Source organism: Thermobia domestica, chromosome 2 (assembly GCF_964235325.1).
Source record: "Thermobia domestica chromosome 2, izTheDome1.hap1.1, whole genome shotgun sequence".
In the NCBI taxonomy this organism is placed as follows: Eukaryota; Metazoa; Arthropoda; class Insecta; order Zygentoma; family Lepismatidae; genus Thermobia; species Thermobia domestica.
This window is the reverse complement of record NC_137455.1, coordinates 171,430,464-171,453,733: the sequence shown is the minus strand read 5'-3', so window position 1 is coordinate 171,453,733 and position 23,270 is coordinate 171,430,464. Positions and strand designations below refer to the sequence as shown.

The following is a 23,270-nucleotide window of genomic DNA, read 5'->3' as shown; positions in this document are numbered from 1 at the left end:
TCCTCGCATTCTACAGGGAGATGGAGGAGGCAAGTGGTATACAGGTGATACCTTTCAATGAGGTACCTGTTAAATCTCCAGATGCAAGTCCTATGGACTCTTGTGGATTTGGGCTTTGGGAAAACGGCGTGTGACAATTGTGGAAGGACTTTGGAAAACTGTGCAAAGGGAATGGGACAAAATTCCCCTCCCATTTCTTCAGAGAAGCCTATTACAGTGGAAATTACGTTATCGGGCTATTGTTAGGAACCAAGGGAAACACATCGAGCACTTACGAACCTGGCGCCGTGGATTCTTCTAAATTTTTAGGTAAGTCGAAATTGGCCAAATATAGACTGAACAACCTCTGTATATCCACAAACACAAATTATTACTTCTGTGTAGATACTTTGCTGATTTATTTACTTTTAAATACCATTTTACGTTAGAAGGTTATTTTTACAGCTATATTAAGTTATTATTTTTTTCTGGTTTTCAAAATTTTTCTTGGTAACAACTAGCAATGAGTGCATTGTGACAATAACAGTAGTCATAGATTACAAATGTGTAGGAGTATATAAAATTTCAGATGAATTCCGATATACTGATCAGCCAAGTAACGTTTAATATATAATATAATATTAAAATCCGCTTGTAAATTTAAAGTAAGTTAATGTGACATTTGGCGTTTGTAGTCGCTTAAAAATACCATTTATGTGAAAAAAATATTTCAGTTCATCAACGTTGCGGGCTTTGCAAGCTTTAAGAGAGGAAAGAAAGAAAGCCACTACACTGTTTAAGGAGGTCACTACAGTGTTTTCGTAAAGCTATTAATCTTCCTGTGAAATATATATCCAACTATTTTCTGACCCACATTATATAGTGTGTTGGTACACTGACCTGCTGAAAGTTACACTAGTTACAAAAAGACATTACTTCCGCTTGCCTCATTATTTGTATTGATAGTGTCACAAATAGCTCGTGCGTATTCATGTATTGGGTAGTTCATAATCCCATAGGGTTTCAGACAGCGACAGAGGAGCAGCGTTGACAAGAAAAGAAACTTTCGTCAACAGAAACAATGGGTGGCCAAGGTATTTTGAATCAGACTGTACATAAGAATCAAGATTAGTATAAACATTTTAGAAGACCGCCTAGTTTATATATACAGGGTGGAAGGTAACAACAGAAAAACTTTGGGAGGTGATTCCTTATATGAAATGAAAGAAAAAGCTGGTTTTGAAACATGGGTCGGAAAACGTCTCCTGTCAGAGTTATGAACCGCTGAATATTCAAAAAAAATCACGTTTCAAAACCGCTGACTTAGAAACTATAGGGCCTATCCCAAGCGCTTTAAGGAATTATACAGGAACTAGTATGCGTTCTGTCTAAATATCCATGTTTCAGAATTCACCGGTACCAGCGAAACGAACGCACCATTAGTACTTAAAGGAGTTTCCCTATATCTTAACTTCCTTTTTATAGTTCGTTTAGCCAATAACGGAGGATGGTAAAACATGGATATTTAGATAGAGTGTATACTAGTTCCTGTGTAATTCCTTAAAGCGCTTGGGATAGGTCCTATAGTTTATAAGCCAGGGCGTTTTGAAACGTGATTTTTCGAATTTTCGGCGGTTCATAACTCTGAAAGGAGACGTTTTTCGACCTGAGTTTGTTAGAGCTTTTTTCTTTCATTTCATATAAGGAATCACCTTCCAAAGTTTTCTCAAAACGAACAGGTCAATCTCACGAGACTGTAAATCGTTGCGTATGGAAATCGTGTACCAGGAGTCACTGGAAGCAACTTATCGTTCAAGGAGAGAATTGCAAATGTCTCAGACAAATCCGGCTGTCGTAACAAAAGCCATACTGCAATCATATTGGATGCAGATGGCAAAAGCACTCACTTAATAAGATAAAAATCTTCGTTATTAACTCTTGATTTTAGAGATGGAGTTTATCATCTCTTACTAGTACCGAGGGTATATGAGACAACCTATTCTTGAAAGTGGGTTCCAAATTACTATCTGGGTTTGTATCCATGGCACGTGCCCCCTCCCTCACTCGGGGATTAAACCTGGGACCACACATATAAAAATCACGAGCGTTGTTTTCACTTCTTCATAAAATCAAGAAAAGTTGGAAACTAATAGGTTTAGCGCTAAAATGATGGGTGTCAGTAACAATTCAACGTTTCAAATTTCTGGTAAAGTCAACGTCTGTATTTAGAACATGGAAAATCTTCGTACAGTGGTGAAACACGTTCATTTGGTTAATGTGATTTATGCAGTTTCCTCCTGTAGACTTTTAGGAGTCGTTTTGTTTTTACAGCCGTTACATGGGTAAGAAACTGGTACAGATTTGTTCGGCGTTTGGATAGTACTTCTTTTTCTGAAATATATTTTGGTTGCTGAGCCAGTGATTCCTGGAAATCTAGAGGGAACTTTGAATTGCCCTGTACAGTTCGTATTTTGTTGATATTGTATTTGAATTGGTTGAAAAACATGTAGATTGTTTATTTAATATAGAGTGTATAGCTTTTTATTGTGCTCCCTTGTTTTTTGCTTTCGTGTTTAGTATATTCATTTTTTTTTTTTTTTTTCAGATGCTGTAACAAATGGTTCAGGCGTAGAGATTTCACCCTCATTAACCACAAACAGTGAAAGAAACACGGGTGACACAAATGAAACACTTACAGATAATGAAATACGACAAAAGGAAAAGTCTCCTTCTGAATCAAATAAAGAAAATTCCGGAAAAGAAGACAAGTTTATTCCACCTCCTGAGGATCTCAGTTGTAGTAGCACAAAGTTCAGTGTTAACAGTGAAAGGGATAGTAATAGTGATACCGATAATGAAAGCGAAGAGGACTCTAAGAAAGGAAATAAAAACTATGGTGATAAGTCCTTGCCTCCAATAATTAAAGCCGACTTCTGCAGCTTAGCTACACTTGAAGAATGGGAACTAATGGGTGTATCGTTTGATAGTGAATTTTTGGAGGAAGAGATAGTGCAATTAAATGAAGTGAAATTTGGGAATAACCGTGATGACTTCGACGAATTGCTACATAACCAAAGAGATTGTGAAGATTATTTGGATCAGTTGCCAGAAGTTAAAGTATTTGTTGATAATTTAATGAAATATGTGCGCAATCAGCATACAAGAGCGCAACACTTGTACACTCTTTTAAGAAGCAGAAAGTGTGTTTGTAAAGTAAGTGTCATTACATACATTAAGTTTTAGTTAAGATTGTGATGGTCGTGGGTGAAGTGAATGCGTAAGTGATACATTATTGTGAAAGGAATAGGATTCAGTAGAGGAAAAAAAGTAAATTTAATCCTGTAGGAGATCAATTTAGGTTTGGTAAATGTGAAGAAGTTTCGAAATACGTTTTGATTACCTTCAAATTCTAGAATTGAAAAGTTAAGTAGTAAAACTTTTTTTTTTTTGTTGATATTTTAAATTATAAAATACCATAAAATTAAACATAAAAGAAGCAGCAGTTACAAACTTTGTTAGGTAATTCTTTTTTCGGTTCTGGATTCACATATTTCGTGAACACGAAGGATTCTATATTTATATTATCTGTAAGTACGGTGGAATTAGGAACAGAACGTGCCATTAAGCAACAACAAATCGAGATATACAATGATATACAAAGAGTAAAAAATATACGATTGGACCGCGTTCTCCAGATAAATAGCATAATAAAATGTTAAAAGAGTGATAAAGTATTCGACTGTTCACGTAATGGATTGGTAAACGTAACAGTTAACCCATCACAATGGTAAGTTGAAGACTCAGGTTCAATTCGTGGTTCGGACGTGCATTTTTTTCTCTTAGTCTATTTGCTTCTGTACGTAAGTATAAAAACAAATAGAAAATCCCTTCTTTTGAGAAGCGACGCGGTACGGCTAGAATAGGGGTGGGAACCTGCAATCTTCAATGGGTCTTCTGTGTCTGTTGTGGTAAAAACATTGAATTATATGGAATTTGAAATATACGAGAAATATAATTTTGAAGTTACATATATCAAATAACATTGTTCTAAAATGCAGTAAGTCTGGCAATAATGGAATCTGGATAAAAGTTGGGACAGTACAGTTAAGAAACTCATTTAAAAATTTAATTTATTTAAAGTAATTCACAGAAATAATCATGAGTGAAATAATCACTGCTTTGAAGTTTCGTGAAAATGATTTTACTTGGTCGTGGTGCAGTGAGAAGTTATTTAGGAACAATTGTGTGAGAATTTATGGCAACTCCAGTATCATTGAACTTGCATGAAACAGTATTTATATTTTTAACTATTTTCTATAAACGTTATTGTTCGCGTGCAAAGAACGGGCACGTGATACAAGGATTGGAACATATTATCCAAAATAATAAAACAGAGCGTTCCGCAATATATGCACCAAATGTAGTTATATAAAGTTATACTAATCATACACTTAGAGATGTTACAGCCGTCAATGCTAAAAATGTAGTAGTATTCGTTATAACGAGATTTTACAGAGCTTCCTTGGACTAGATTGCCTATGTGAAGAACTTCAATGTAGAAGTCAAAAGTAGGGAAATTTGAATTATGAATTCAGTTTACATCTGTTCAGGTCTATGTATAAGGTCAGTTTGAGCCTTGTTGGGCAAGCTATGTATGCGAAAAGGGAAAACTAAACAATTGAAAGACACTGTTCTTTAATCTATGGTTAAATGTGTTTCATATCTATTTCAAAATTATTTTTTCCAAGAACATAAAACGAAATGTTCTATGCTATACATAATGTAGTGGTTAACGTGTATATATACTTCGTATAATTATGGAGTTATTTGTCAAGTTGCCTTCTTTCAGTTAGTGGATTAGGTTTTCTAATAGTGACTAATCTTCGATGTGTTTGATCGTAATATTGTCATGAATGTGGTATAGAGGAAAAGGTCATTCTATGTCAATCCAACCAATGTATTTAAAAAGAAAAAATGTCACCCATCATCTTAGCAGATTTTGTGAACATGTTTATTTACTCAAACTGTAAACACCACTAAAATATTTCAAGTATAATTTGCGCTGTTCCTGTGTAGCAGTCATTACAAAATATATAAATGTCATGCCACAATAAGTTTTCAGCAACTCATAAATGAAACTCAGTGTAGAATTTGAAATATTATACTCAGAAACATGGGTTATATGTCAAAATAAGCGTTGATTATTACAGATTTTGGGCTATTACTGTGAGATATTATGTTATAATTTTTAGTTTATTTTAATAGTCATTCTAGCTGAAATATCCGTTCTTCGCACAGGGAGAACAGGTTAACGAATGTATTTAAACTCCCTTTCCACGTAGGATATGCATTTCAATAACGGTAGTAATTTCAGAAATTCATGAGATACTCTATTCTGGACAAAATATTGGAATCCTCTTTACTTCCCTCATTAAACGTACAGTTGATTCCCGATTTACCGGGGATGTCTTAACTGGTTGTCTCAATAATAATAATAATAATAATAAATAAATAAATAAATAAAAAGATATACATCTATCGCAAAAATCATCAGCAGGCGCGCTAGAGAAAAAGAGAACAGACATGGAATTTGATTCGGGTTGACAACTTTTCAGGTATTTCCCCTTTGCCAAACTTTTTTTTTTTTTTTAACTACCTGGCTGCAGTTCAAATTCCTATAGTTTCTGAAAAATACAGTACAGGTAAATTGTTATGTAGCATTTTTCTATTCATTGTATAGTGGTTATTTATCTCTTTTTCTGCCTTTGGACTAACCGTGATTTTGATTTTACCATGAATATCTCCCCTCTGTTACCCAACAAATTGGGAGTCAACTGTATTTCAAAAAAATATTTTCTTATTTATGGCTTTCCTAACAAAAGGAATTTTCTGTCCAAATCTTATGTTTCTAGATATATATTAATATCGCTTGGGCATCAATGGGTAAGCCACTTTCACGCTTTCATATAGTAGAGAGTGTCCCTTTTCCTCTCTCAGGAGCGGAATTTTCGAAAAGGCTGAAACACTTGTCCCATTACTTTTGTTTAAGAATTCATTTAACAAATTCCACATCTCTAAGAAACTCTCTCATGACTGTATGACTAGCGTAAGCACCTGTGGCGCGGGAAACCCGGACTCGATTCCCGATTGGAGCGGATGTGGTTCGAATCCCACGTTAAGCTGGTGGTCCACGTCTTGTATAGCTTCACTGCTGAAAGGGATGCTGAACTCAAATAAATAAACAAACAAATAAGAAAAAAGAATCACATCTCCAAATTAAGTGAATCGTTACATTTGGCACTTAGTGAATAAACAAAGAGAAATATCAATGTTATAGAAATTGCCTCCTTTTTCCCTTAGGAGCAGTATTTTCAAAAATGCTGAAACACGTATTCTCTTATTTCATATTAAGAGTTTATATACCGATTTTCACTCTCCAATTTAAGCGAATTCTCACATTGAACACTTTCAATATAGAAAGAGAAATGTGGGTATTACGGAAATGACCTAAAACGCTGAAACACATTTTCCATTATTTTTTATGTAGAAGTTTATATACCAAATTTCACATGTCCATCTTAGGAAAATTCCCAGAGCTCCTTCGTGGCTAAGCGGTTAGCGTACGCGTCTTTCGCGTGGGAGACCCAAATTCGATTCCCGGCGAGAGCTTACGTTAATCAGTAGTTCCCGTCTCATGTAGCCTCGATGCTGAAAGGGTTCGATTTCCGGCGGGAGCTCATGTGGTTCGGATTCCAGTTAATCAGTAGGTCTCGTCTCATATAGCCTCGCTGCTGAAAGGGTAGTTAAACTTAACTCAACTATATATTAAGCAAATTCCTATATTTGGCACTTTGTGAATAAGGACATTTCAATGTTATAGAAATTGTCCCCTTTCTTCCCTTAGGCGGAATATTCAAAAACGCTGAACCATGTGCTCTTATTTTTAAGAGCTTGTTTACCGAATTTCACATCTGCAACTTGAGCGAATCTCTACATTCGGCTCTTTGTGAATAAACAAAAAGAAATTTGAGTATTTTAAGAAATGGTCCTGTTTTCCCCCTTAGGAGTGGAATTTTTCAAAAACGCTGAAATGTATAACCTTGTTAATGAGCAGTTTTTTTTTTTTTTTTTTTTAAGTATTTCCAAAAAGAACCTTCCTTATCCCTCGATTTTGTGATAAAATAAGTATTCTGTAAAATTTCCACGTTTCTATCTACAGTAGTATGACTTGGGGCATAGTGAGTCACTCATTTCTACTCTTTTTAGATAATAGTATAGATATAGATACCCTAAATTTTAATCACTAATAATTTCCCCACTATAAGGAATTGGTCCATCTTAAAATTTGTTTATATTTGCACATTAAGTACCTAACGTTATAAGAAATAAGTACAAGAAATATTATTTTGGAGAAAGGACAGATGGTGAAAAAAAAAAAAATCAATTCTACATTGGGTATTTGCATTTTCTAGTAATACATATGCTAAGTTTTAATCCTTCAGTGCATTTAAAATTCAGTTACAAGACAAACTAGCAAATGATCCACGTGTTACTGCAGGCATTTTTTTTGTTCCTCCTATCCTACCACATCATATGAAATTCGTCTGAACTCGGAAGTCTTGCACAAAATTCGAACACCTCATATGGGAGTCTTAACGAACCACCAAAACACCTTTTTCTTCCATTACATGTACAGCATAGAAAAATGCTGAAAAAACTTGTTTAACTACTTTAAATCAAAAGTACAAATATCAAATTTCATGTTGAGATATGGACATCTTATTGTAATAATTGTAACCTTATCACCTTTACAAAGTATGAAGTGTGCAATATTAGATTCTTTTTCTTTTCACTATGGAGGGAGTTATACAAATGAGATTTTACGAATGCTATTATACTCTTTCAAACCTGAATTTTTAATTTTCAAAAGTCTGTACACCCTTTTATTTCTAAACCTCAGAGAAAATGTGAAATCTGTTAACAGAAGATGATAATAGAGAGGGATGGTGGTGGTGCACAACTTATAGGGTACATAGAGACTATGGCTACCATTTTAAGCACAAGTTCGAAATTTCAAATGGAAAGGGGAACCTGTTACATATTAAGTTACACCGGTATGAGCTTAGAATCCAAAAGTGAAATTGTCTCTTTCATATGTTGTATTGCTGTACGTTATGAACATTGAAAGTCTCATTGTTACTTACAATCTCTTACTGTTGCAGATGATTTAAGACCCTTCTGACAAAAATAGAGATCACACATGGTTCCAAAGACATTTCAGAGAACTACAACAGACAACACCCAGACAGACATTCAGTATAACACAGCAAGGTCGCGTTCGTAATTGCCCAATTCCGAGAAACTAGCACTGTGGAAGATAGGGCACGTAATGGGCGACCAAAGACTACCATCAGTAAGAATACGCACGACGATTCTGGAATCATTTGTGAAGAATACCCAACGCAATACTCGTCATCTCTTACTGGGAAGTGTATTCGCTAGTCTTCCATTGTCCGAATATTGCATACTGATCACTAACATTCTTGTAAGCTGCACATGTAACATATACTAAATAAGAGTCTACGAGTAGAGTTCTGTACTTGGGCTACGAACCAACTCGAACTGAATACCTTGTTTACACGTAGCATACTATTCAGCAACGAGATCTATTTCTGTTTGAATTGGGAGGTCAATCCCCATCATTATCGGTACGTGTGTGTGACAGTAATCGGAAGTGGGTTGATTCGAATAAGGAACTTAGCCCCGCAGAGGTATTGGTATGGGTTGGTTAATAGAACACCCGCATCATTGGTCCATTTTTCAGTGACACTACCTTAACTTTGCAACAGTACGTGATGCTTCCCTAGCAACACGTGTTTCCTTCCTTTCTAAATCCAGAAGGCAACTTTCCTTCTTTAGCACACAGTGGCGTTGGTGTGCGGTAATGGCTCGATGCCAGGGAAGTGTCTCGCAGAATGGTCATTCAGATGATCAGACCTCACATTCTTTGATTTCTGTGTGGTGCCATCTAAAGCAGATGGTGTATGCTGAGAAACTCCGTGATATAAAGCACCTATAACAATGCATTAAGCACATGTGTGGACCACATTCGCGGTACATTCTTTTGCATGTGCAGTTGGAGTGAATACGGCGACTACGATTGTGGATAGACCTCTTAGAATATGTGCTGTAACGTGCCATTGTAGATGACTTTCAAAGTTTTTCATAACGTGCAAGCCATACAAAATGTGAAAGAAAGAATTACACATTTGGATTCCTAAATTCACGACGGTGTTATGGCACATACTCCTCTTCTCATTTGAAATTTCGAACTTGTACTCAAGTTGGCGGATTTCAAGGTGGTCATGGTCAGCATGCTCTCTACAAGTTGGGACCTCCTCCACTACCATTTCTCATTACCAGATTTCACACGAATTGCTTTGTATTTTCAAAATACGAGAGTTTTGAAAGATTTTTGAGGCATCCTGTAGTGTAAAAAGAGTCATTATTTTCGCAGATATATATCATTTCTCCAAAGGAATTCTTTCTCGAATAAAGATATTACTTTATTTAAAATCTATCTTATATATATATATATATATATATATATATATATATATATATATATATATATATATATATATATATATATATATATAAACAATTTTGATGATACAGCATATTTTTTGTACATTATGTATTCACTCATTTTTCAACTATTTGTTACAAGTATTCTAGCATTTATATTTTAATAATTAATTACCTAATTACACAAATAGCAGTTAATACATAATACTGAACATAATGAGCAAAAATCATGCCATAGCCATCTTACCCATTTTCTATGATTATGTTTGTTACGCGTTGTACCTATTAGTAATCACACTTATTGTAGATAACTGATAAACTTGAATGGGCTGCAACTTATCAACACTGGAGCCAAAATATCTAAAATTTTACTGTTCCCTTGCTAGTAAACAAAAAGCTTCTGCCAAAATTCCCTGAAGATTACTGTCAGTGTGGTGATGTGTAGTGATTGAAGTGACATGGAATGACCCAAAAGGGATATTCCGTCAAAAATTAGTATAAAAAACACCCGCAAGTGTAAGAAATTCAATGGGAAAATTAAATTACTTCCCAATCTAGACTAGAATATAAAATACAAGAGCTGAGGGTGGTAGTCTACCCTCCTGTTCTATATATTTATAATGTGCAACATTATTTCAAAATATCTTGAAGATCAGTCACCGCTTGATGAGGAGAATAATCTACATGAGTTTTCTCTGACGTAGGCTCCAAATAAATTTCCCGAAAAGTATTTGAGAGAATCGACATTATAGTGTACTAAAAACGCTACAGACGTACTTGATTATTTAATCATCTAAAATTATGCTCCTACTTGGTCCAAAATTAATGTTAGACCTACTTTATGTTTGAGGCGTCACATGTTAAACTTAAAGATGCTTAAAAACCACATATTTGTAGGATTCCTATCACCATGAACGGCACTATAACGCCAAGGAAGTCAAGTGTCTTTCTGACTTTGTCTATTACTATATTTCATTTCATAATAATTCATTGCATTTCATTTTAGTCAATCTTAGAAGAGAAGGCAAATTCAAAATTTGATAATTTAGTTATTTAATTAGGTTCCTAAATGAACTCTTTTCTTAATAATTGATTATAGTTATTGTTGTTAGAGCCAATATAAGTTGAAATACAACATAACAATGTTCTTCCGTTCGGGCGCAGCTATCATAAAATTAAAAAAACGTAATTCGTATGTCATGAAACAAAATTAGCTTCACAATAAATGAGAACAACCATTGAAGGAAAAGAAACACACAATCATTAATAGAAAATAAGAAAATTACTTTATTTAGATTGTTCAAATTGTTCTATCAGAGGAGTCAACATTATTTATGTTGATTTTAGATGACAGTTCTTGGGGAACTAAAGTAACCATTTGCTTTTCATAGGCCAATTGAGTTAACTGCCAATCAACATGAGAGTTTAAAGGTCGTCACTAGTTTCTACATTTGTAAGTTCACGACATTAAGTTTCAGTTGCTGACATAATTTTAATGTGCTCCCCGCCAGCAATCGTCAGTTAAAGTATAACTTCATGTCACATCAGTTAAATCGCCTTGAACTGCATACTCTTGCGTAGAGTTGCGAGGAGAATTCACTTCATTTCTTGTTTGTCCTCAGTTATAAAAATTACTACCATCTATCCGATTCATATTGTTACGAAATCTGTTAACTAGATTTGGCTGTTGTTTCTAAAACCTGATAACAAAGTCCACATAATGCTTTTATCTACTTTAGAATAAAATCTCCTGTTTCTAACTTGTGCGTCCCTATTTGCCAATATAAAGTCATTTACAAAATTAGCAATGAAAATAATCTTAAAATCTTCGTAATTACGTAAGTCACTTTTAATAGCTTTATATCTAACTGAGCAGGGTATGAATAAAACATGAGGCAAGATCTTAAGTAAATTAAACTTATCAGTACATATCAAATCACATTCTTCAAATTTTTGTATAAAAGTACTAGTCGGAATATCATCTACACGACCACTAAATTTTACCTGTATATTTAAAGATTAACATGACTAGATTTTATAGATCTTAATTTTCTAGATTTTACGTTAGTAGAATTACATATCGGTTTTTCCTCCTCGTTCTGACTCTCTGGATCCGAAGTGGTATCTACCCGTGCTGTATTCTCTGATGGACTTCCATCTTCATATCTGTGCCTGGAAACTGCTGGAGGTGATTCAGGAGTGACAACTTCTTTGGTTGGAAGGTCCACGTTGTTCTCACTACTGGTCATTAACTTGTTCTTAAGATCCAAAACTTCCTTTTGTAACTCTGAGATTTGGGTGGAATTAGCATCTATTCGTGCTTCCATTCCATCAAATTTATTTTTCAGACTCAATGATAATTACTGTAGGTTAGTGTTATGAGATTGCTTAAATCGTTCCAATTTATCATTTGGTGTTGTAATTTGGCATTTTGTTGTTCCAATTTAGAGTTTATTTGACTCTGCGACACCATCTGAGATTGCTCTAAACGTTCTAATTTATTTCCCATCTGATTCATTTTACAATCAAGTAGTTATAATCTGCTGCGTGAAGGGCTGCAGGTTCAAGTTAGGAATTTCAGAAGAATCTTCATCTGATATGCTTTCTTGCATAAGTTTTATCCTTTTTGCCTTGTAAATCTTTCGCTGATTTCTCAGTAGTATGCAATCCGTTATGGATAGTCCTTACTATTCTTCAGAGCTGTCACAAGTATTCCTGGGCGGAACCATCATAAAATATAAGATGATAATATGCCATAGTTCGTATATTTAACGTATTTAAAGATTTATCGTAGTATATACGAGGGATAGTCAAGAAAGACTTGGACTGATTTTTTTTCTAGGCAATTTATTATTACTCAGCAACAGGCACATGATCCTTTTCAAAGTAGTCCCCGCCCATTTGAATGCACTTTTTCATTCGAGTCTTCCAGTCCTCAAAGACGTGTCGCAGGCCATTCTTTGAGAGGTTCTTCAAAACCGCCTCCGATGCCTTCAGAGCCTCGGAATTATCGGAGAAGCGGCGTCCACGCAGTCTGGATTTTAGGGCAGGGAATAGAAAAAAGTCGCACGGTGTGGTAGGCGTCTCCACCATCCTCAAACCTTTGCAACAGCTCCCTGGAAGTCTCCACTCGAACGGCCTTCTGCTCTGGTGTCAGGAGTCGCGGAATCCATCGCGCACACACTCGGCTCATGTGGAGGTGGTCATGCAAAATTTTGAAGGCACTACCATGAGATATGCGTAGTGCGGCTGCCAGATCGTCGATACTGATGCGGTGATCTTCTCTAACAATGACTGCTGCCGTGTTAATGTTCACCTCAGTAACAGCTGACGCTGATACACCTGGTCCACCAGCTTTCGTGATTGTCATTCGGCCCTCTTTAAACTCTTTGAACCACCAGAACACGGTACTTCGTGGCAGAGCGTCATCTTTGTAGGCTGCTCTCAACATTCCTAGAGTTTCTGTTGCACTTTTCCCCAGGCGATAGCAGAACCGTATAGCTGCAAATTGTTCATCTCGTAATGACTCCATTTCTTCTACAGGCGACTTCTAGAGGCGGCGCAGAACATCACCTGCAATAAAAAGTCGTGGTTACCAAACATGCAATGATTCCTTAACAACATTTTATATATATGCACAGCAAGACCCACCCTACTTGTATGCCAAACTATGAAGCTCCAGCGTTAACAGAAATGCCGGGAAGAAAATCAGTCCAAGTCTTTCTTGACTTGCCCTCGTACTCATATAAAATATTGTTGTTATTTACTACAATGAATATTTAATGATTACACACTATTTTCGATCACTTAAATGCACTATATTTCAAAATACAGAGGTTGTTCAGTCTACATTTGGCCAATTTCGAAAAATTTAGAAGAATCCATGGCGCCAGGTTCGTAAGTGCTCGATGTGTTTCCCTTGGTTCCTAACAATAGCCCGATAACGTAATTTCCACTGTAATAGACTTCTCTGAAGAACTGGGAGAGGAATCTTGTCCCATTCCCGTTGCACAACTTTCCAAAGTCCTTCCACAATTGTCACACGCCGTTTTCCCAAAGCCCACTTCAGCAATCCAAATCTACAATAGTCCATAGGACTTGCATCTGGAGATTTAACAGGTACCTCATTGAAAGGTATCACCTGTATACCACTTGCCTCCTCCATCTCCCTGTAGAATGCGAGGGACGATCGTGAGGTATGTGATGAGGTCTTGTCCATGTGAATGCGCACTAGATTGGTGTCATTTCGGTACATTGTTGGAATCTCATGCTTGTAGATCGGCCGCATGGTCTGCTCCTGAAAATACTGCGAATTTATTTTGCAGTTCTTCGCCACCCTACGAATCTTCAGTTTACCTCGTGAACAGTAGCCAGTAACGACCATGAACCCTTTTGGGAAGGATTCTTTACAGACACGGACCCACCTTCTGAAGTCCTTGACGTTACGACGTACATCCACCTTCGTTTTGCCAGATGCCGTTCGTACAGCTTCCGGGCGTTACACTTTCGTCCCTTTTGGTGGGCATCCGTGAGAAGATGACCGCGAGCTTCCATGACTTTTTCCAGCTTAAGTTGATGGTGTGACGTCTGGCTCACAGTCCCCAGACACGTCAAGACGATTAGCCATACATCTTTATGTTAGCGGATTTTCTTGCATTGCCATTTTGCGAAGTTTCCTCTGCATGGTGGAGATGGCCTTGGTGCATTCCCACTTTCTAGGCAACTTCGTTGGTGATCCAAATGTTGGAGCTTCGTTGCCCTTGTACTTTTTAATAACATTTTTTATTCCACTTAAACTGATGTTGCAACCATTCTTCTTGCACTGTTTTCTAATGACAGAAACACGAAAGTGGGCGTCATAAAGAGCCGCAGCATAGCCTTCCCAAAACCGGCTTAGTTTTGAGCGGCATTTTGGTCACAGAGCGGAAACCCACACACTTGGAAACAAATTTAACACAGCACTCACAACAATGGTCCTATTTTGCGCGTTATTGTCGTCCGCGCGGAAAAACAACTCCGTTCCCAGGAAGACACTGCACAACACTGCAGGACGCCACGAGCCAGGTCGGGTGAGTCCATTCTGCCTGGGAGGGAGAAGGAACCAAATCGGTCAAACGTAGACTGAACAACCTCTGTAATTATTGTTTGCTTCACAGCAATTCAATGCACTTCTAGATTATATGGCGTCCTGTTGAATTATATTATGTTAATTAATTTTGAACAAATCCCTGGTAACGAAAACTGTTACCATAACAACCGGATTACTGTGAACGACGAATCAACGAACATTTACATCTAGTGACAGAAAAATAAATTATATACAAATCAAGATTATTCTTTAGTTTTTTAAATAACATTTCTTCTTCTAATTTTTAGCTATTACCAGCTAAACTATCATTTTTTGCCCTGAATATTAAATAAGATCAAAGACGTAAATGCATGTTATCATTGTAAGCTTAGCTCAGCTCAAACTCAAAATGTAAATAGTGCGTTACCTCATGTTCTAACTTAAATATTGGAAAAGAAGCGCGCTCAACTCACGCTCATCATCAGGGAAATTACAAATATAACTGTGTGATGATTTAATAACTAAAAATATTTAAAATCAGATTGAGAACGATCCGGTACACAAATGGAGATTTTTAGGATAAAATATATTACTTTACAAGGAAAGAATATGTTTTAGGGTTCTTCGTTATACAAGCAGAAAATCTGCTATTTATAGCAATAAGATAGAAATAACATGGATGATATAATTACTATATGTTGTTCCATAAGAGAAGCACTTCATACATCATATGTTCTACACATAATATACACTTAACTTCGAATAGAACCCTCTCTCCTGCGCATTCAGCGCTTTTACATGATGCCACTCGTTTGCTTTCGCTTCCTCAGTCCTTGCGTCTCCCTGTATGTTACGAAACAAATGTCCTGAGGGTAAGTTTTCTTCGAAATCTTCCGAAAACGTTTATTATAATTTTGTGGATATTTCGTAAATAAAGGTGTTAGTAATAACCTCAGCATGACTTGATTTAATTTGACATAGGGGGGCGCGGTGGCTCAGTGGTAGAGCGGGGTCGCGGGTTCGATCCCAGCCCCCGCCAAGTGAACTTTGTGGTGGACAAACACCGTGCTCGTGGGTTTTCTCGGGGTTCTCCCGTTTCCTCCCACTTTCTTCATTCCACCATTTCACTCATCTCTCATAATCACCGTCTCCTTTAGCCTAACCGGCATAACCGTGGGACGTAAAACTCCAAGATTTCATTTCATTTTTTTAATTTGACATAAATGGAAGCAAGAAAGTTTAGTACGGTGGTCCTTACCCTTTGTTTCTTTCTAGATATATATTTTAATAAACTTTTAGTGTCAATATATATTCTCTACATATGATTATCCTCTACAAACACTATAATTATCCTACTCTCTACGGAGTGCTGAAACCTTCAAATTAACTCAGTATACTCTACAAACACTTATTCTGTGTTTTAAAATTAGTTTGAATTGATAGTATGTTCTTAAAATGCATTTCCTCCAGTGTATTACTCACTTTTCTGAAGTGTGATATGCTTTGTTTTACAAACTATTATTTATTTATGCAGGTAAAAGAAGAAATATTTGCTCCTGAACCACCAATTGACGCTACGACACAAACCCAGGAATCCGACGTTCGAGCTGCGTGGGTAAAATGGTGTCTGTACCTTTCATCTCAAGGAAAAACTTCACTTTTACAACAAAGTCATGCACCAGCACCTACACCACAAGGGCCAATACCTCAACTTCCGGTGCATGGAGTATATAATACAGCTGTTCCGCCATCAGCGTTACCAGTTAATCAACCACGTATTCAAGTTGTTAATCGGTTAACTGGAGTTCCTGTTGGTGTTCGCACTCCACAAATCGTCACACCAATTCAGCAGCCAGTACAACTACGTGTTCCAGTTGTTAATCAGTCAACGGGAGTTCCTATTGGTGTTCGCGCTCCACAAGTCGTCACACCTATTCATCAAGTACAGCCACGTGTTCCAGTTGTTAATCAGTCAACTGGAGTTCCTGTTGGTGTTCGGGCACCGCAAGCCATCACACCTATTCAACAACCAGTGGCATCTGCGACACCTGTAACTCCTGTAATGCCATCCACACAAAACAACAATACGGGGCCGGATCTGTCGCAGTTTGCATATGAAGAAACTTCAGGAATGTATTACGATTACAAATCAGGATACTACTATGATCCAGTACGTATTTATTTGTTTTCAGTAGTAATATGAGTATGAGTAGTAGTATGTGTATGAATACCTATAAATGAATGTTCTTGAATTTGTTATTAAGGTCAAAATCTAATTAAATCTTTGTAGTATTGTTTACCATCGTAATCTATATATATAAAAGAGAACGCACAAAATCCTTTGTCCGCTCATCACGCTAATACGGCTGAACCGATTTCTTTCATTTTTGGGGGGTTGTTAGGATTTGGACCCTAGATGGTTTTTATCATATCACTTTAATTTTCAATTACCAGTGTCTTGAGATAATTGACCAATCAGGTGTAAATACGTACAAAAAATCCTTTGTCCGCTCATCACGCTAATACGGCTGAACCGATTTCTTTCATTTTTGGGGGGTTGTTAGGATGTGGACCCTAGATGGTTTTTATCATATCACTTTAATTTTCAATTACCAGTGTCTTGAGATAATTGACCATTCAGGTGTCCATACGTAGAAATCCTTTGTTATTAGTTCATCATAGGTATAAAAATAAACGTATTTATATGCAACCCGCATGACCCTGTGACTCGGCGGGTTAACATAACTAACAGGCGCTATAAATCACTTGAAAGCGAAAAAGTAAAAATTATCTAAGTAACAAAGTTTATTGCGTTCCGGGGTGACCGCAGCGAAGCGGGGTGAACGCTGCTAGTGCACAAATAAAATCAAGCTTTGATAACAGATTTTTTCCCGCATAATTGTAAAATGTTTTGATGTGTATAACTTTTCTAATAGCTTGTATTAGGGTGAGTCATAAGCTCGTTTGTTTTTGAATCGTTCCGATCGTATAGTGTTGTTTCTGCTACGGGAAGCATCAAGTGTAGCCGTAAGTTGCATGACGAGCGCATGTCAGTTACTATTATATAGACAGCACCACAACACCTGTTTCCGCATTACATCAAACTGAGTTGGTCACACATGGAGCTCGACCAAGTGAGTATTCGTATACTGCTAAGGTGTAAAAAGCTACAAAAGCTACATAGAAAATCTTTGCTCTGGAAAGAGAGGGAATTGCTAATATTCGGAGAGCCCAATACTGATTTACGTGATTCCAGTTAGGCGTAACGCGTGTTAAAAAAAAAACTTTGAGCCCGGAGATCAGTTGCCATGAACAGAAATTTCCGGGATTGAACAGGAGCAGAGTGTTAACGATCGGTACACGCACGAGTACAACACAACAGAATTGGTACAGTGCAATTAACAACACAAAAGTTATTATCCTAAAGCACGATGTATCATCTTTATCAACTGAGGTTTGTAGACAATCTCAGAGTTGACACCACAAGCCGAGAGACGAACCACTCTTTATTAACAATTGCTACAGAATTCTCTTGACAAGTTTTGATGTTTGGATGATTAGAGGTGATTAAAAAAATGGGGTTTTCTATGATATTCTGTCGGTGGCCATCAGTGGTTACGACCAGGGCAAGAATATTGCTGACAGTCCAAAAAGCAAGATTTGAAAGAAAGCCCATGTTGTGTATACGCTTGAATATTGATGGCCCAGTTAGTTCCAGGAACTCGTTGCAGACGGCAGTGCTATGGATAGGAACTTTACGCTGAATTACAGCGGTCCGTGATGTTATACGATAGACATCTCGACTTTGATCGACAGGAGGAAGGCTGTACTTCAGGTTGATAACGCCCTGTCATGGGTAGTTACCCCTTCACGCTTTTTACGTAGTAGCAATGTTTCATTGTATGACACTTTGGGTAATAATACAAGTGTCAAGGGAATAATATCTACAAATATTCCAAAGAAGAAAATAATTGTCTGATAATTTTCAGTTTAATAGAGAAATGCACTTTTCGAAATTCAATGTAATTTTACGTGTAGTAAAAATATTAAGTGTTGGGAAAAAATCAGTTGTATATGTTTCTCGAATACTATATTTAATTGTATGGTTTTGTCTTTATCTTTCATCAATAGAGAGAGTCATGAAAATCCTTCATATTTACAGGGGCAAATGACTTAATAAGATAACTTTCAAAAGTATATTCGACATTATTGCCTTCAATATATATATATATAAGTAACAAACAGTATTTCACTGCATTAATAGAGAAAGTGTGTAAATTATTAATAATTAAATTATATTTTGATGTATTGAGAACCAGTTTTTTTTTTTAATGATTCGAATGGTAATTTCTTGTTGCTTTTAGTACAGATTGTCAAACATACTAGTTCTCTCGAGGGATGAAAAAATGTTTCGCAAATATTCTTTGCTGTGATTTTGTTCAAATATAACTTTTTCTCTCTATTTTCTGTCTGATTTGAAACTTCAGCACTAAGACAATATAACGTCAAGTAATTGTGGAGATATTGTTTTCAGATAGCTGAAAAATAATCTCTCCATATACGGTGAAAGAAAAAATTCTGAATGGCATTTCTATTTTTTTTCCCACTTTCAATATATGAAAATGAATTCGACGTTGTCAATCTTATCATCACAGGACAACGGGTGAGTCATTTGAATTTTTGGACAAATTTAACACTTGGGACAACGTGGGACTTCATTATATCACTTTCATTGACGTTCGTACTTTAAGGAGAAAAGGTATTTACATTGTCTGCAAAGACTAAAGTCATAAACAGCGGCGCAAATCTGTCTTCAACATTGAGGGGGACGGGTAAGACCGTTCCCCCCATATATATATATATTACAAACCAGTTTGTAAACAACACATTCTGAAATTTCAATACATGCATATTTATAATTGGCACCTTAAGACGGGGTTACTTTGCATTGTAGGGGTAAATTGCACAAAACACCAAAGGAGTTGCATAGTCTTCTGTCGGTAAAATCATGAACTGTAAAGAGAAATATTCAACTGCCACCGTAAGATAGAACATCTAACTGTATTTTGCGTATAATGTTGACAGTTAACATCAGTTTAATCACCCGGAGGATTTGTTGTAGAGGTTTGGAAAGCAGTTATAAAGACCGATAAATTTTGAAAGATACCACCTACAAGAATTTTCGTCAAAGTTAAGTCAGTTTCGTAGAATACTACTGGACTTTGAAGCAATAGTTGAAATTGAAATGTGAAACGTTTTAAAACTGGGAAAAAATAAAACTGGGAAAAGGCTGTTTTAGCATCTAATCGGGGCTACTTGTCACCGGGTAGATAGGAAATTATTAATACTAATACCTCCTGCCTTCTGATTTTAGGCAAATTTCCTATTTAAGTAGATGCCGGAATGGATTTCTTCTTGGAAAATAAATTACGAACAGTGGCGGACCCAGAAAAATAGTTTGATAGGGGCTTCATTCAGAAAGACTTTTTTGTTTTGGTTTTTAGAAATCACTAAACTTTTAGGAAGAGGGGGGACCTTGAAGCTTATACGAATAGGAATGACTAACATTAGATGTTTAAACAGAAATCCTGTAATTTGGGTGGGCCTCAGCCTTAAAGCCCCAAACCCAGTAAATTTTCCACTGACTACGGTTGAGATGATATTCTTGGACATAAAGAGCAACCAAGGCAAATCAGTTCCCGGGATTTTTTTTTTCTGTTCCTGAGTTCGCATTTTTGTGGAACATGTGATAAACTATCAGAATGTAGTTCCTGTGCCGTTAGTAGAAAATACAAAGACCTAATTTTCTTTACAAATATCGGTAATTCATACTAAGTACCGATATCGATACCATCATTCTAATATAAATATTTGTAGACTAAGTACCAGGGTGGATTGATTTAAATCAGTCTGATTTAAATCAAGATTTAAATCACTTGATTTTTTAAATAAAAATCGTTGATTTAAATCGAATTCCTAAATAAATTAATTTAAAATGAAGATAAGTAAAATCCCGTTTCTGTTCTGTTATTTCGATTATGGAAGTTAATAATCATAATACAATGAGACTCAAATGTACAGTATAGTATGAAAACAAGTGTCATGCAGAGGATGATTAGGGAAAATCCCGTTTTGAACTGGTAACGGAGCAATCCTTCCTTCTTCTTTTCGTAACATTGGGTTTGGGTTTTAAAATCGTTAACTATTCCAACGGGGAAATCACCATTGACATTTAAGACGAAAATTCTTTTTTGTGCGTGTCTGTTTGTTTGTCCTCAGATAATAGGGCGTATTTAGAGGGGTCCTATCCCCTCTCCAATTTTTTTGTTAATTTTATAACTTTAGGCGAAATTTATGTATTTCATGCCGCAAGCTGGTTCTGAGTTTTTAAAAATAAGCCCCTGCCAAATATCAGTAACTTTTGTGAAAAAAAAGTGTCTTTTTGATAAATGTTGCTGTACTTTTTCCTTAATGCTTGACGTTTTAAATTATATCACCTATTTTTAGGTGATATGGTAGAATCTTAATTATTCGATTAAAAAAGTACCAATAAGGCATTTTACTTCGTTTTCTGTAAGGCTGGAGGCATTTTAGAACACGTTACATATGCTTTCACGCAGGGTTGGCTGGTTTAAACCATGCAAAAAACGAAAAATGTTTGTAAAAGTGTAAGTTTTCGTAAAATCTTCAACACACACATTAGTGGGTTATCGCATGTCACTCCCGCATATTATTCCTATTATATTCAAATTTAAATTCCCCATTCATTACTCAAAGAAATTAGCCCTATACTACAAAAGCAACTTTTTGTAAGGTTATGAATGTTTCTTTTGTGATTTTTTTAATAGTTTGTTATTATTGTTATGCAATTGCAATCAAAGGAAAATTCTAAATATTGTATCGTTTTAGTAATGTTTACTATTGATAATATACATCAAAATATCGTACTTTGGGGAAGGGGGTCATACAAATCCCCCGAGAGGCATTTACTGAAATCAGAAATATCTTTGGTATCTATTTATGTATAAATGGGTCAGAGCCAAAGTCGACTCAAATAATTCTTATTTTTATTCACTTTTCTTACTGATATGAAAATTACGTCGTTGTATTTCTTTAACTTGGACTAATCAAAGTCGTAGTGAACTAATTTGGACTAAATTAGTTCTGTACTCTGCAGTATTTTGAAACTGTCCATATGTAATTCTGTATAATGGTTTCAATTGTGCAACTGTTTATCTTTTTGTCCTTCTGAAATGACTCTTGACAATTAGACAATTATATTAAAAGTATGTAAAAATCAGTACAACGTATCAGGAGTCCTTCGTGAGTGAGTCGGCAGACGTATTGCATTTGTGGCCAATTAGTCCAGTTTTCAAGTTCAAATGGAGGACAATTTGTTTCGGATGTAAGAGACGAGAAACGGTTTGGACTCCGCTTTAAGCTTATGTGATCCGTTCCAGCACAACCCGGTTGTTGCATAATAACACCAAAGTGAAACAAACTTATTTTTGTTCATATGTGATATAAATGCATAGAGTAAATTATTTAATTAAAAAAAAAAACTGGTTTAAACCAAAAAACCAGGTTTAAACAAAAAAAAAAAATGATTTTTTTTTCAATAAAAACCATGGTTTTTGCCTACCCTGCAACGCCTTTCTGCGTTGAGGCATAGTGTGTGATGTGATAAATTTAAAAAGATATTTTTGTTATGGGTATTATTATTATTATTATTATTTGGCGGGTTACATTTTGCATTCAGAAGACTGAAATTTTGCACACTCGTTCAGTGCACCCCTTAATAATTTTCAGATGTTTTCAGATCTCTACGTGGAAACAGCGGGGTCCAGAGGGGCAAAAATGTTTAAAAAAGGATATTTTTAACAAAAAATAGCTTTTTTCGTGATTTTCCCGTCTCAGATGAAGACATATGAATTGTACCGTTTGAAAGGCTGTTCTATTCTGAAGAAAATGATGTACATACTATGCTCCTAGGATAAATAGGGATGTCTCAGGAAACTGTTACCTGAGATCCTGTTTTATACGGGAATCTGGGGTATTTGGGGAATATTATTTTTCACGGGCTTACTTTTGCACCTACAAGATTGAAATTTTGCACATTTACTCAGTGCACCCCTCAGTATTTTTCAGATTTGTTTCAGATCTCTGTCTTAAAACAGGGGAAGGGGTCCACAGAGGTAAAATTTTTTTAAAAAAAGACATTTTTTAACAGAAAATTCCTTTTTTCGTGATTTATCCGCCCCAGATACATGATGGAGACATTTGAAGGGTACTGTTTGAAAATTTGTTTTATTCTGAAGAGAATAATGTACAAATCATGATCTATATATATAAAAGAGAACGTACAAATCCTTTGTTAGCTCATCACGCTAATACGGCTGAACCAATTTCTTTCATTTTTGGGGGGTTATTAAGATTTGGACCCTAGATGGTTTTTATCATATCACTTTAATTTTCAATTACCAGTGTCTTGAGATAATTGACCATTCAAGTGTCCATAACGTAGAAATCCTTTGTTAGCTCATCATAGCTAAATCTAACCGTACTTATATGCAACCCACATGACCGTGTCACTCGGCGGGTTAACATAAATGACAGGCGATATAATGTTAACATT

General features: G+C 36.0%; 1 protein-coding gene across 5 annotated transcripts in view; it reads left to right on the top strand.

Annotated features, from left to right (window-relative positions):
- The window catches only part of LOC145677210 (uncharacterized), a 331,567-nt gene that overhangs the window by 16,596 nt on the left and 291,701 nt on the right, over nt 1–23,270 (top strand). For all 5 annotated transcript variants that reach the window (XR_014129705.1, XR_014129706.1, XR_014129699.1 and 2 more), the window contains exons 3-4: nt 2,585–3,192; nt 16,170–16,805. Coding sequence is in view for 2 of the 5 variants with exons in the window: in XM_081747820.1 (XP_081603946.1) it covers nt 2,585–3,192; nt 16,170–16,805 (1,244 nt within the window). In the remaining 3 variants the exon portion in view is untranslated. The remainder of the gene's footprint in view (nt 1–2,584; nt 3,193–16,169; nt 16,806–23,270) is intronic.